The following is a 16033-nucleotide window of genomic DNA, read 5'->3' as shown; positions in this document are numbered from 1 at the left end:
CTAAACCTCCTTACCTTCTTAAGCCAATCCAAAACTCATTGAAATCCTCTACAATTTAAATGATAGAACATTTATACTAACTAAAAATAGCAAATGGGATTTATTTAATATAATAACCCTGCATTATACCCAATATAGCAAATTCAAAGTAGTCTTACCATACCACCAGAAAATTCTTACATTAATTTTCACTATCCATTTATCAACGAAAAAGGGGTAAAAGAAAAGAGAGAAGCAAACTTCATAATGTTCTATTAATTATGACAACCAGTCGTCCTTGGTAGATATCTGTGTTTCTATGAGGAGTGTCTACGAGCTGAGTTGATCATAGCATTCGCTTGCCTTTGGATCAATGCCTAGCTCGCAAAGGAAGGAACAAATAGGGCTCTTGCCATTCATATTATAAGGCATCTCAAAAACATTACTGCATCTCCAAAGAAAATGGCTAATCTGCTATTTGTTGGTTAGTAATAATCGATAAATTCAGTCCCAAGTCATTTTACTGAAGCTTACATTATAACAATAAAGAAGGAAAAAAGAAAGGCATTTCTATAAAAACGTGACAAAAACAAAATTTCGATGCAACAGCAACAATGCATTGCAGTTTGAATTCCCCAAACCCCACAGATATGCATCTGAGATAATTCTCATATACTGGATGGACCTGTCTTGAGTTTAGTAAAGATCAATCATCATCAGAAGAAATATCGCGAGACATTTCACCAATATCATCCTCCACGGTTGTGACCTAAATGAACATAACAGCCAAAAAAGGTTTAAAGCGATCGGCACCAGCAAATGGTATAAATGAACATTTTGCACACAAAATTGGGGACAATCAAGTGGTACACAAATATCAGATACTTACTGGCATTTTGTCCCAATTTTTCAACTTTGAACTTGTTAGCATGTAACCATCACGTAAAGGAGCCCAAGAAGGCCCTTCATCATCCTCTGCACCTATGGATTTAGAACCCTGCATGATATAAAATCGTTAACAAAATCTTCTAAAATATTTTAACTAACCGGACTGAAATAGGCAACATATAGCTTGAATCCTGCGATACACAGTTCACAAAACGACCAGCAGATGAAGTGCATATTTGTATGGGGCATTAGACGATAAAGGATGCCTGTAATCGTGGATATCAGAATATTAGATGAGAAGGCCATTCACTTTGGTGCAAACTTATTTGCCTTGGATACAGAAAGGCGTCAAATATTTGTCAGTACAGGAGGGTAAGACAGCCATCTGTGTGTTAGCATAACTGAGGGGCAACAGAACCCGCCACTCTGACATGTCCCACAAAGGAAATCATTCATAGAAATGAAATAGATGGGATGAACATGTGCATTATATACACACACAAAAAAAAACGTTTTGGACCACACTTAAATGGAATGTGATAGATCAGATGGTTATAATCATCTGATCTAGTTATCCTGATCAGATTCATCCCAAGTATACACATCGGATACCTCTCTGGATATCTCATACCCACCAGACCCCCTCGCCTGGCCTAAGAAACTAAAATGTGAAAGAAACCATGCATGCCAGTAGTACATTTATCCAACAACAAAAAATGCCAGTAGTATGTGATTTATTCTCCATATCTATCATCTAAAGATGTGAACATATATTTTGACCTTCCCTCTACAAATGCAGTCTTGAAACTACGAACCAATAATTCCCCTAATCAATTTACTGTACACAATTGTTAATGTCTCTTCAGAAGTTGGACACCCAAGTGTTTTTTCTAATATATGATCCATTATTTTTTAAACTATGGACCCATACATCCCATAATCAATTAATTGGAATCAAATAGTTACATTATTTTTAAGTGTTGGGAAATTCAAGTCCTTTCACTCGCATACATGTGAGATTCTTCTCTTCCTAAAAGGTCCTCATAAATGTAATCTATTCAACATTTTTTTTTTATCAGTAACCATAAGAGATTCTTATTCAAAGTTAACCATAAGAGATTTTCTCTCTTCATACCCCCAAAAAAGCTATGATCCTATACTCTGAGGACACCCACCCTCCGCTTCTCCTTCACATGGCAGATAAGAGATCTATGTAATCATGGATATCAGGATATAAGACAGCACATAAACTTTTCCACCTTGTATATGGACCATGTATGGAATGTTACAATTATATTCGGAAACAAAGTCATGAGCAAAATTCATGGCACAACAAGAAGGCAGGAACGGTTATAGTGTGTATTCATACCCACAGGGTGGCAGAATCCACCACGCTGACGTCTCCCACCAGGTAAATCGATAACACAAGAATGTAATAGAAATGAAATGCACATGACCATTAGATGCATCAACTTGCTTTTTGGGCCACTCAAAGGCTTGTGAGATCAGAAAAAGCTATGATTATACGATCCAGTTATTATAATTAGAATATTCTAGTGTATCGATTAGTCAACTCCCTGAATCCCTCTATCAACAGCCCTACCCCTCTTGGCCTCAAAAAAATTATAATAATAACCTGCACGTACACCACCGTTACGGCAATCATAGTTTTATAAACCATCAGATGTGAATATACGTTTTAACATTCCCTCTACATATACATTTTTTTGACATCTACCTACCTGACTTTCCAACATGTAACAGACATTAAAAAAATAAAAATTCAACTTTAGTTGTAGATGCTTGAAATGGTAGAAACACACAAGTAAAATCGACAATTAGCTACCAAGACCACTTTTAGTATGAACCAGATAGAACCAAGATTATGTAGCACACCTTCGAAGGAATGTCAACAGCATGAGATGGCTTCTTGTGTAACTCTGCTAAAAATGCTTGTCTCCTTCTTTTCCCTAATACTGAGAACATTGAAAGTGTATCGAGTATAGTTAGATTTCAGAGCAGAGTATAGTTAGATTTCAGAGCACAAAATATTTGAATGCAAGAAAAGAATACAAATGCAACAACATCCATCTATAATCTTCTCTTTTACGTTTTCAAGAACTATATATATAATATACATTATGAAGTCATTATCCTTCTTTATGGTACCAACACTGAATGGGGTGCATAAAGGAACATGATATGTTCATCCGACACCAAATTTTTAGGATAAGGTTTTGACAACGATGACGAGAACAATGCTGTGCCAATAGCAAATGCCAAATAAAAATAATAACATTTGCGTCAAGCAGAAAAGGATGAATTATTTATAATCTCATATAGAACTTTTGAACCACCAAAGTTTCATGAATTTCTCATTTTCTATTACCATACCTTTTGCATCTTTAGACCTTGCAGGATTTAATCCTTTCTGAGCATTTTGTGCCTTGTTGACCTGCACCAACATAACATCATAATTCAATAGATAAGAATAGGGTCACCAAAAATAAAAAAAGATTGTATTAATTCCAAATTCCCAAGGAATAGAAAGGTCAAAACATCAGCCAAGAACTTACCGCGTTAAATAGCTTGACCACTGTAACCCCGGTATCAAACATGAAGATGAGACCTCAATTAGTAAGGGAGGCAGTAAATTTGATGAAAACAAGTGCTCTTGTTGCATAGGTTTTGAACCATTAAGAAAAAAAAATACCTCCTTTTGTAGCGACACCAATAAGGAATTTTTCATGCGAGTCCAAGAAATTAGCAGGCTTCACATGCCCTTTTTCCGCCACCTGGTAAATAGGAAAAAGTTCATAACATTATGTACCTATAAATATATTTCCAATAGGAGAAATTGAGAACCACTGAACAGGATGCAACTTAAATCACGATAAGCAAAATAAAAATAGAGAAGTAAAGAACAAAATACCAAGTGCTTCTCCTTCTTTGCCTCCCCCTTAACTTTTCGTTCAGCTTCTTCCTCAGCAAGCTTCTCTACAACAAGCTTCTTGTGACCTGATAAAACAGGACCCTGCAAAGACATTGAACCTTAGTCATGTTTGTTTTATAAAAATAAAAATAAATTGTTTTTATAAGTAATAATAATAAAATAATAATAATAATAATATAATAATAATAATAAGTCCTCTTACCAGTGGATCATCAGACACATTTTTCTTTGTGATCTTCTTGAAGGCTATCCTGAATGCTCTACAACCTTCTGTGAACTTTGTAATTCCTAGCTGAATCCCATCTCCTTCATCTTCAGAATCACCTTTTTCTTCATCAACATCTGGAGCATTTTCTCCTTCCTCTCCACTAGTATTCCCATCTGACCCCTCTTCATAATCAAGAGGACTCGCATTTGCATTTGCAGCTTCGGGTGCAGACTCATCTTCATCATCTGAGTTATACTCTCTCGCCCTTTTACGAAACAATCTTCGCATTTTATTGTCTATCTTAACTTTTTCTCCAGTACCCGAAAAAACTTGTGATCTCTTCTTCGCCTTGCCACCTTTGTTTTGTTTGGATTTCCGCTTATTTGGGGCTCTCCTTCTTTCCGGCACTTGGGTTTCTGAATCCATGGCCTAAGATTTCAAAAGTTTATTTTTCTTGTCTTCTAAGGATTTTCCTACAAATAAAACCTGATTCTTATAAATAATCTTACGAGAAATGGTGCTTGGATACAGCAGAATTGAAGATCAAACTCTGTTTGTACTTTGCAATATCGCTACAGCACACAAACCATTTATATACCATTGCATGAAAAATGTGTTCTAAATACCTTTCCTTAGCTAAAAATGGCAATCCAAAAAGATTACTCGGCATTTGCTTTAGTTGTGACTAGAAAATTAAGATTTGAGGGTGTTTTAACCTGAATGATAAATGGATGCAATTAACATGTTCAAAACTAAAGACAAAATATAAATGCTTGGTTTTAGATTTGAATTGTTCACACAACCTTAACAAAGTGCAAAGAGTATGGGGCGTATGTATCCTCATATCTTATAGAATCCTTTTCCATTCTAGGGGCCCGGGTCTTCAATCGTCAAGTTGAATGTCAGCTCATTCACATTGCATGGAAGAGATTGCACCCATGTCCAGCTAGAAAAGCTCTGTTCCTTTCACATTACGTGTAAGGAGTCAACATACTTTAGAAAGAAATATCACCCACTAAAAAGGCGAGTGCTCTCATTCCATCTCATCCCATCTATTGATTCGGGAAAGGGTCTAACCTTCCCACGAATCCACTCTTCAATTTCACAGAGAAGAATTGTCGCAAAGTTAATTTTTGAGGAATGTGAGTAATGTTTATTACATGCCCACTTCTCGTAGATACACTTAGCACTTACATCAAATATATGATCAATCGAAGATATTTTCTTCAGAGACATACATCAAACGTGTGATGTAAAGAACTATGCAGGTCACAACAGATTCAAAGAAGATCACCTAAAAAACAAAGATCTCCAAGACTAACATGTTTGTTTATACGGAAGAGAACATCGGGCCTTTGAGATTGAAATTGTAATTGAAAATTCGAGTGTCTCTATCATCGAAGTTCAAGGGTAGTAACTTGTAAGCACTGGGCTCGCTGCTTTAGACTCGTGTAGAGTCTTTAACTCATGACGTTTACAGAATGAGTTGCCCCTGTAATCAAGCTCCGTAGACCACACTTGACACGAGCTTTTGAGAATTCGAATTCGATAAACTTGGCAGATATTGGATAATATCCAATTCGGTATTCGATCTCAAGAACCCACGGAAATCGTGAAAAAATAACCATTAAAACCTGGTTTCCCCCCTCAAAATAACTTCAACCATTTGATTTATCATTTTTCAAAACCAGTCATCTTCAACCTTAGTATTCTATTTACTTCAACCTTCAAAGCTCAGGGCAAGAAAGGGTTTTGGGGAAGTAGGAAACGATGGGATTTGGGGTAGAAAAATCAATGAATTCCTATGAAAACGATGAGGTAGATTAGATTAAAATAAGTGCACCAAAAATTTACAAAAATTAAAATTAAAAAAACGCTAGAAGATGATGATTTTGAGAGAAAAATCAAGGTTTCTTTTTTCTTTTTTTGTTTGGCTAAAGCCCAATGGTTGAAGATGAGAGAGAGAGAGAGAGAGAGAGAGAGAGGAACTTACAGGAGAAGGTGCTTCGTCGTCGCTGGAGAAGATGGTGGTTCGACTTCACAAGCCCTAGCCCCCCTCCAGGTAAGTGAAGAGCTGAGCTGAGTTGAGCTGCGTTGAGAGGAGATAGGAAAGACCGAATCAAATAAAAGGGTTTAAAGGAAAGAGTCCGACTAGCCTTACTAAGTTAATAACGATTTCATCCTTATTACGGGTCCTTTGGACCATAGTGTGGGTTGTGGCATCAAAAAGTGACCATCTTGTGGCATCCAAAAACATGATCAGATACTTGAAGATTGTACAGATAAAATTTTATGAATTTTAAAAAAATAAAAAATATAATTATTTTTCCCATTTGAATTTTAATTTTAAGTTTGGGAGTTAGGTGGAAGTTCAATAGCCGTTCATGTTCTAAAGTTTAGATCAAGCTCAAAATTAATTAGTTTTTTTTTTATTATTGTTTGTTACGAAATATGCCCAAGATCTTACTATATAGCATATTTGCTAGGCATTTTATCGTGGAAAGTGATTTTGCCTACTCATGGGGTCTTCACTTCGACTATAGGAGCCAAAATGACTCTCTACAAATTCAACTATAATAAAATGTTTCATAATTATCTCGTTTTTTATTGCCAACATCTAGAGAAAGAGAAACTCACTCTTTTCTTTTGCCTCTCTGACTTTCTCTCTCTTTAAAATATTTCGAAGTAGTGAATGACTCTGACTTTGTAAAGCTGCAGTTGTGAGGCGATAGCCCGAGTGTGTTGAAGTTGCTCTTAATCAGAAAAGTCTTTCACGGAAAGAAAAAAAAAACAACAGCATCACTTCCCTAACTTAGTAATATTTTAAGCCTTACTAAGAATTGTTTTTGCTCGATTGGATTACCACATTGGCAATCGAATGCCACAGTCCTTTAGATTTTGTGGAAAAACTCAAATCCAAAAATAAAATTTACAAAGAATAATTTTCCTAGGGCTTGATCAAAGGTTTTGAAAATGGATGGCTACCCAATTTCCACCTAACTCCCAAATTTAAATTTAAAATTCAATTGTGAAAAATAGTTTTTTGGGGAATTATTCTTTTCAAGGTTCATAGAATTTTGTCCTCTAGAAATAGATATATCAATATTTGAATTAGTATCCAAAACACATTCAACTATTAAAAGTTATTTTAATTTGAATCCCTTATCAAAAAAAATTGAATAATATCAAAAAATTAAAACATGACTTTAGATTCAAAAACGGAATTCAACTTTCCATTGACAACCCTACCATAGAGGAAGGAAGCGGTCATCTCGCTTCAAAATTTTGATAGAACCCTCTCATTTGAATTACATGTGGCATTTTCAAGGAGGTATTATAAATATTAATGAAAAATAGGGGCGTTAAATAAATACGAAACACTAGGGCTCATGTGGATGTAGGAGCTAGAAATACTTAAAACATAAGTACTGCCAGAAATACTTTTTGAAATACTACTTGAGTAGTTGGAAACGTGTTGTGCGTTTGGATGCAAGTTCTGAGAAGTATTGTCAGAAGTATTGTGGACACGGGATTTTCAATATTTTGAGACATCCCTCCACTTTGGAGTGTTTTGGAGTCGCCACCATCCATTTTCAGAAATGGGTGTGAATGGTCACCCGAAGTTGTATTTTTGAAAAATATGTTATTTTGACATTTTTTGATGACTCTCATAGGATAAGGTGCATGGTCCAACCTTTGATTCAAAGGTAAGGGGGTCCATTTATGGAGTAGGGAAGGTGTTAGGCACCCTACTCCATCCACCATAGGTGGTAACCTCGGATTCGATTTTCTTAAAATAAACAGAAAAAATGGTTAAAATAAAAACATAATGTGCCCTCGAGTGTGAAGAGGCTTTCGATATTGGTTCAAATCATTGAGGGCACCCTTATGAAGAAGGAGCCCTTTTGTGATTGAAGCCATGGTGGTGTGTGCAAATGTGTAGAAAAGGGGAGAGTAGAAAAGGGGAGTTGAGGGGGGTGTTCATTTTGTCTAAACCCACCTTGTTCCTTCCTTGACTTCCTTTGACTTTCTTTGATGAGTCTTTTTTTTCTTTGCTTGACTTGTTTGAAAGAAGGTTGAGAGTTGAGATGAGTTGAGAGTAGAGGTAGTAGAATGGGTTAAGAGAGAAAGGTTGAGAGAGTGATTTCTTTTTTATCTTTTAGAGGGTTGGATGTGGGATTTTTCATTAGGGATTGAGAGTTGAGATTGATGGGATTTTTATAGAGATTGTGGGGTTATTTTAAGGGTATAATGGGGTGAAGTGAAAAAAAATGATAGAATGGTTATGAGTTTGAGAGAGAAGTGGGTGTAATTTAGAGGAGATTGGAGGGTATTTAGGGAATGGGGGGTTAAATGGGTGAGTTTTGACCCAAATGGGTTGGATCCTACCCAACCCATTTGGGTTGAGTGTTTGGTGAGGTGAGTTTAAGATGGTGGTTGTGATTAAATGGTATTTGGTTTAAGAGAATGGAGGATTTAATGGGGTGGTTGATGATATTTTGGGAGGGTGAGGGAGATGATGACATGTGTCAAAGTGGGTGGAAATGAAGGGTGGAGATGAGTTGATGGGAAATGATGAGTGTTTGATTTGAGAGGATAGGTGTAGGTTTAGGTTGTAGAGATAGGCTTTGTAGGGAATGATGGGGGTAGATTAGGGAAGGATGATAGGTTATAAGTGTTTGATTTGAGAGAATGAGTAGGATAGGTTAGGGTAGGGTTATGGGTTGAATTAATTTTTGGAGAAAAATAATGGAGTTGGTTGGTTGATTGGATGAGGGAGGTGGAAGGGGGTAATGACATGTGTCATATTGGGTGATTGGTTGTGATGTTGGGCTTGGGTAGAGAATTGGGTTTGGGTTAAATGATTTGGACTTGGGTAGAGTTTTGGTTGGGCTTAGGTTGTTGGTTGAATAGGAATGGATTTGGGTTTGTATTGAATAGGCTTGGGTAGTGGGTAGGATAAGGATAGGTTTGGGCTTGCGTTGGGTTGGATTTAAGAATGTAGGAGGGTGGTGAGATGTTTTTGGTTCGTGGGCCACATGGGAAGTCTCGGACCATTTTATGAAAAATAGTGATAAAATAAATTGGATTTTTGTAGGTTTGGACTTCGGAGCCCATTCCAAAAATTTTCGATTTTTGGGGCATTTTGCGTCGAGGGCCCGGTCAAATTTTGGTGTCTACAAGTACTTCTAACAGAGTTTTGCATTTGAGAACTAGGTTGGATTATGTTAAAATAACCAGAATACCCTTATATGTATCAGTTATTGTTGATTTGACTGAACCAGTTATTGTAATTCGTATGAACTACCATGAAGTTGATGTATAAAAGTAGTTGCGGAAGATCTACATGCAACAAATCGTATGAACTACCATTGTTAAGGCAGATGTAGCAATTGAACGAACCCTTAAACAAATAAAAAAAAGAACCTAGAATTTCACACCAAACAAAGCAAATTTACAACAAATAATTAAACAAATCTCATAACTTTATCGAAGCAACGAAATTCTGTTGTTTGTCGTGAATGTTTATGGATTTTCGGCCTAAAATAATTTCAAGTTACAATATAACCCTATCGAAACAACAAATTTTTGTTGTTTATTGTGAATGTTTATGAGTTTTAAGCCTAAAAGATTAAAAGAAATAAATCAACAGATTCATAATCATAAAATCCCTAACCTATTATTGCATTAACCACTAGATTCTTACAAGAATCAATATGAGGAAAAAAGAGAGAAGAGAAAATCACATGAAAAGTTTCGATGGACTGACCTACGAGAAGAGGACCAAATCGTCGCTGTAATCGTCGAAGAACTCACTACTGTAGTCGCCTGAGGGAGGAGATACTTTTGGAGGGAGAGAGAACTTCTCTTGAGACCTCCAAACGAGAAATACTCTCTCTCTCTCTCTCTCTTTATTTTTGTGTCGAGGTTTGGGTAAAAAAACGAAAAAAGGTTTTTTTACTCTTGAGGGTAATATTGGAACCGCACAATAAAAATGACGAAAAAAATTGCTCTCTGCAAAAACGAAATTGTGAAACACCAATTTCGATACTTCTTATAAAAGTATTGTTTTGACTCTTTTAAAAAATTATTTTTTCAAAAGCATTAGATGTTCAAACGATAAAATAAGTGCTCCTGAATCCCGACAAAGCCAAAAGCACTTGGAGAAGTTAATCCAAACAACTCTTATATGTCTTGTAACGAGGAGGGTTCGTCCAAAATTTTGAAGTGGCCTTCCACTTCAAAGTTGGACTAGCAGAGGGACCCCTCATAAGTGTGCACGCACATTGAGATTACTACATTTCAACATTCAGTTGGGCTTGGGCCTAAACAATCATATCATCTCTAGTTTGATTTTTTACAGTACTCGTGAAAATTCACTCACGACCGTTAAACATTAAATTCCATGATCATAATTTATTATCAAGATACATATTGGATGAGTCAATTTTTAACAATCAAGATCATGTGTTTTTATATAAAGTCAAATAGATGAACATTATATTTTTAATAAATGAATCAGTTTTTAACATGAAATCGATCATAATTTATTATCGAGATACATATTGAATGGATCAATTTTTAACAATCAAGATCTTGTGTTTTTATATGAGTCAATCAGATGAACATTATATTTTAATCAAAATTTTAAAATTACATTGTTTAATTAAATTACTTGCTCAAAATATTGTCGATGTTTTTTGAAATTTAAGTCTTGTTTGATACGAAGCAAATCATTTGCGAATGCAAATGATTTGTTGGAATCTAATTTAGAGAGGCTTGGTTACATTTATTTATTTATTTATTTTTGCATTGTAAATTATTTGCACGAGCCTCTTAAGTCCTTCACAAATTTCAACAAATGGTTTGCAGCCTAAAAAAAAGGCTATAAATCACTTGCAGAGCAAATATTTTGTATTTGCAAATGAATTGCATGGTACCAAGCAGGGTCTTAGGTTCCCTTTTTTCAAAAAATTTGTATCCCAATATTTTGTTGACAAAGCCTTTGTTTTTGTATTACACAAAAACAATAATATTTGAAGAAAATCCACTCAAGCTTACACTATTACTCCTCTGTCTTACCTTTGCTACATTCAACCAGCAACAATCGAGGCCTCTAACGTGTCAAGACCCTACTTAACTCAAGGTCTCAACTACTATTTGTTTGTTGAGGAGATCCTAAGGGCTTATGGGGTGCGTGATGCCAAAGAGTTAGAAAACTTCTTGTGAATCCTTCACGTGACATACTCAAAATACTCTTCGGACCTGACATATGCTAGAATCATAGATTTTATGCCTTGAGATACATATATGCATAGATTTTATGGGGGCTCTGCAGCAGTGTACCCCAAGGCATAAAATCTCCTGATTCCCCCAAATGGCATACTCAAAATACTCTCTGGATGTGCCATGTGCTACTTTATGTCTTGAGATGCACAACTGCGTAGATTTTATGGGGATGTGCAGTTGTGTGACACGAGGCATAAGGTCGATGGTTGTGTAGTACTTACGGAAAAAATCATAGATTTTCCTCGGGATAGACAACAACACATCCTCATGAATATGTGGACGTGTTTGCACATCACTTACCACTTTACCTATAAATAACGACCAACTTTCAGAGCATCGTGATTCGCGAGTCCTGTTCTCTCACTAAAATATTCTCAGTCTGTCTGTCTGCCTCTTACTTCTTGCTCCGAAACCCTAGTAAATGGAAAGCAAAGCTGTTGGTGATGATGATTCAGGAGCTTCACCTCTGCTTCTCTCTCCTAAGAACATCAAATCTCTCATTGACTCCGTTGAGGCCTTTCTCTTCGATTGCGATGGTTTCTTTCAATTCTCAAATCCTTGATCAAGTAAATTTTTTTAATTCTTATAATTCGTTTTTAGGTTCTGTGTTTGATTAAAATCAATCCAGGTGTCATTTGGAAGGGAGATAAGCTCATCGAAGGCGTTCCTCAGACATTAGAGATGCTTCGATCCAAGGTATCTAATTCTCTTGCACTCTGTTTGATTTTGTCTTTTTGTTATTTGTTTTGTGTTTGAGTTGTGAATTTGAACTTTTATATGAAGAAACGAAACATAGTTTAAAAACACTTAATTTAGATTTGTAAATCTTGATCTAGGGGAAAAAGCTCGTTTTCGTGACAAACAACTCAACAAAGTCAAGAAAGCAATATGCGAACAAGTTCTGTTCTTTGGGACTTGATGTTAGCGAGGTTTGTTTTAGCAAAAAAAGTCCTTATCCTCTGCAATTAATTTCCTCATTATATAGTTATTGATTATTTAATTTGCAGGAAGAGATCTTCTCGTCTTCGTTTGCTGCAGCTATGTTCTTGAAAACCAATGACTTCCCTCGAGAGAAAAAGGTCGAAATTTTATTAAGTTTCTCCATTCATTTTATTTTCATCTGATGAAACATAGCCGCTCTTGAGATAATAAGAAGTCTTTTGGATAATGTGAAGTAAAAAGTTTAAATACTAATCGATAATCAGATCATAATTGCTAATGATTCTGTGTGTTCAATTTGAGAATGTGGTTTATTCAGTAGTTAAATAATTCAGGATTTCTTGTAACACCACCTGTTTGTGAAATTAACCAACCTTGGTTTTGCAGGTTTATGTAATAGGTGGGGAGGGCATATTGGAAGAGCTGGAGCTTGCTGGTTTTACAGGTCTCGGCGGCCCTGTAAGTTTCATTTCTCTCTGTAGTAGTTCTTGTATAAACCCAAACTTAAAAAGAGTATCTATGATCGTCTGTAATCTTTGTGTTTTGTGATGCTTTCACCAATTCCATTCTTTTATAGAATACTCAGATACCGGATGTTTCTTTGTAAGCACTAAACATGAGATTTGCATCTTTGTTTATCAAGTTTTGAGATTTAAACTCAATTACCACAATATGAAGTCTAAAATCAATCTGAAAGATTTTAGAAGAGTCAAGTGTTAAATCTGCATTTTCTTAAGTTATTACAAACCGTCTTGCAGTGATCAATCTTGAAGATGTTTTTTTTCCACTAATCTAGTATTTTTTGGTTTTGAAAACCAAAATAGTCTCCCAACTGTATTCAAATCTTAATCAAGTGAGTTAAACATACAGTTGATACTTAAAACTGCCCAACTTTGCTGCAGGAAGATGGTAACAAGAGGGTAGAGTTGAAACCAAACTGCCTTTTTGAACATGATAAGAATGTAATGTAACATCAATGCCCATCTCTCTTTCAGATTTTTCGCTTGCCTTATGCCCAAATGATTAATAATATCGTAATTCTGTTTTCCAGGTTGGAGCAGTAGTGGTTGGACTTGACCAGTATATTAACTATTACAAGCTTCAGTGAGACACCCAAATCCTCTGTTTCTGTTCTCCTCTTATATCCAAGTAATTATCCTTTTCACTATTATGAAGGGATAAGGATAAGCCTTATACTAGTAAGAAGAAGCCATAAGTACACTCTCCTAGCAAGCATAATGGGGATACTTATCAAAAAAAAAAGAAAAAAAAGTAAGCATAATGAGGCAATGCTCTCTGCCAGATAGTAATTTGAGGAAAACCCAATCACATTACTCTAGCCACTTTGTTCACCAAGTTCTTTTGACCATGTTTAGAACCTGCTGGGAGCAATTTTTTTATTTTTATTTTTTATATTTCAAATCAGAATTTAGACTTCTATAGAAAATATGTATCACAGAGCAATGTATGGGGGGTTATCAGAAGCAGAAAAATAGTGTCATTCTTAAAGCATAAAATACCCACTCAAACCTTTACTTTTAGACTTTTATGTATTTTAAGACCTTTTGAATACCTAGTGTGGTACATGTGCCAAGATATGTAAATCTAGCTGCCAATATTTTGGCTTTGTGGGGTGCTAACTATATATTAGTGATTGGCCACTCTGGTCGAGGAAAACAACTAAATCAGAGCAATTGCGTGTAATTTATTTCACTGTTTTGTGTCAGAATCTTGACTTTATTTCCAAAACAAACCTTTTACTAGCTTCATCATTCAACCAATATTCAATGAAACATCTGGTTTAGTTATATAAAAAATTGTTAAATATACTTGTAAAATTTGATTTTAAGGATTTGAACTGGCAGGTATGGAACCCTATGCATTCGTGAGAATCCTGGGTGCCTTTTCATCGCTACCAACCGTGATGCTGTGGGCCACATGACTGATTTACAAGAATGGCCTGGTTATTTCTTAACTATCAGCCTTTCCTCAATGAAACCCAGCTTTGTGTGAAATAGCATAACATGTGTGACACTTTCAGTTAGATAATACTCCAGCTTTGTGTTTCCAGGTGCAGGATGCATGGTTGCTGCCGTGTGTGGAACAACTCAGAAAGAACCTATTGTGGTCGGAAAACCATCCACTTTTATGATGGACTTTTTACTACAGAAGTATGTGGAACCAGTGAAAAATATGTGGTTCTTGTGTTTGTGGAAAAAATATTTCAGATCCATCATACAACATCCCTCTATCAATTCTCATAATATAATCTATTGGTATTATATAGTTAGCCATGTAGACAAGCGATTTGGAGTTCCTATGGTCTTATAATTTCTGTCTTTCTGTGTCAGATTTCAAATTAGTACCTCAAAAATGTGTATGGTGGGTGATAGATTGGACACCGATATACTCTTTGGACAAAATGCTGGGTGCAAGACCATCCTTGTCCTTTCAGGTTCAGATATCTTACCTTCTGCCCTCCTTGCTATCTTAAATTATCCATCTGATACACTTAACTGTGCCACTTAATGGGTGAAATTTGTTTTTGTTTATTAATGGATTCTCCTGATATTCATAAAAATTGTTGTGCTTGCAGGTGTGACCACACTATCTGTTCTTCAAGATCCTTCGAATAACATCCAGCCAGATTATTATACCAGCAAGGTATCCGACATTCTTGAATTTGTGGGACCATGATACTGATTTACAATTTTTCAGGTTCTCTCTTAAAGTTCCATTTGCTGCTCACTAGAATTGTTACTGAATTCTTGAAGCTCTGACTGCATTAATGCGGTGCAACTCATAATGTATTATCACTTCTAAACTAAATAAGGGCATCTGAATTTCTTGTTCTACTTCTCTGTATTTTGCATTTGATCTGCTTTAAATTTTCTTTTATTTTTTAACTTGGTGTCTTGTGATGAAAACATTACTTGGTGGATGTGTCGTCAGCTTGTGTCATTAGACCAACCACCACGAACATCACCGATGACAAAGGTTTTCATGTTTTTGCCTCCTTACAGTGTGGTGTGTAGGTTTACGAAATGATGGGCCAAGTAATATTCATGGGTCAGTGGATTAAAATAAATGTGCCATAAAATGGAGAGCTCATCAGACATGAAAATTAAGGCCTAGGCTTTCTTGAGTTTCTTAAAATTTATTAGCATCTCTTTATCATTCTAAGCTTAAGGATTTGTATGTTTGCTTGTGAATGGTACAGATAGATGGGAAAACCAAATGTGTATTTCAGGTGTACGGTTGCAGCACATTTTTTGTAAGAAAACACTACCTGATGAGCTCATTAAGTTATTTGTTGGACAAATATTTACTGACCTACTAGTGCCCCAGAAAAACGATTTCCTCATCTCATGACCCACCCTCAAAAATAAAAACCCTATTTTGCGACATCTTCCTACGTGCAATCAAATACCTACAATCTCTTTTCTAAAGAAATCATTTGTTAAAGAAATTCAATTTTCTTGAAAACATTTTCTCTGTACTTTTTATTTTCTTCTTCACTAAAGGGTAATTCATTAGCAATGATAAAATTGCTACAAATGCTATTGTTAGAAAAAATAAAAATAAAACCAATAAACTTGAAGAAAAAAAAATCTACTACAGGACTACTTCAATCAGTTAGGAACCATAGGCACACGGCAAAGATCAATCTGAACTCTGAATTGTTTGAATTGAAAGTTGATGAGATGCAAGAAAACCCGGATGGTGAGGTGATGAAACTAAGGGACATCAGTCAGTCTATCATTAAAAATGATTAC

The 16033-nt window shown here is 35.6% G+C and overlaps 2 protein-coding genes across 3 annotated transcripts; one reads left to right on the top strand and one right to left on the bottom strand.

The window, feature by feature from the left end:
• Positions 1–135: 135 nt before the first annotated feature.
• LOC147390059 (uncharacterized) lies at positions 136–6176 on the bottom strand. Of its 2 annotated transcripts, none has more exons than XM_086458356.1 (9): positions 6022–6176; positions 4023–4501; positions 3800–3901; positions 3581–3662; positions 3444–3463; positions 3262–3322; positions 2764–2843; positions 869–976; positions 136–748 (listed from the first exon to the last, which is right to left on the bottom strand). In XM_086458356.1, the coding sequence occupies exons 2-9, from the start codon at positions 4452–4454 to the stop codon at positions 686–688; spliced, it is 948 nt and encodes a 315-aa protein (XP_086314482.1). In that variant the 5' UTR covers positions 4455–4501; positions 6022–6176; the 3' UTR covers positions 136–685. The 2 variants fall into 2 exon arrangements, with proteins under 2 accessions (XP_086314482.1, XP_086314483.1); XM_086458357.1 differs by having other exon boundaries at positions 4023–4514; positions 6022–6169.
• Positions 6177–11645: 5469 nt separating this feature from the next.
• On the top strand, positions 11646–15112 carry PGLP2 (2-phosphoglycolate phosphatase 2). The gene is made up of 11 exons (XM_086458358.1): positions 11646–11854; positions 11947–12014; positions 12155–12247; positions 12326–12397; positions 12645–12716; positions 13160–13219; positions 13309–13361; positions 14123–14220; positions 14329–14428; positions 14609–14712; positions 14854–15112. Exons 1-11 carry the CDS (start codon positions 11740–11742, stop codon positions 14952–14954), a joined length of 936 nt encoding a protein of 311 aa, XP_086314484.1. The 5' UTR covers positions 11646–11739; the 3' UTR covers positions 14955–15112.
• The last annotated feature ends 921 nt before the right edge of the window (positions 15113–16033 follow it).

Source organism: Akebia trifoliata, chromosome 11, assembly GCF_017979445.1.
Source record: "Akebia trifoliata isolate Shusen 1 chromosome 11, ASM1797944v1, whole genome shotgun sequence".
NCBI lineage: Eukaryota > Viridiplantae > Streptophyta > Magnoliopsida > Ranunculales > Lardizabalaceae > Akebia > Akebia trifoliata.
This window is presented reverse-complemented; position numbering and strand designations above follow the sequence as displayed.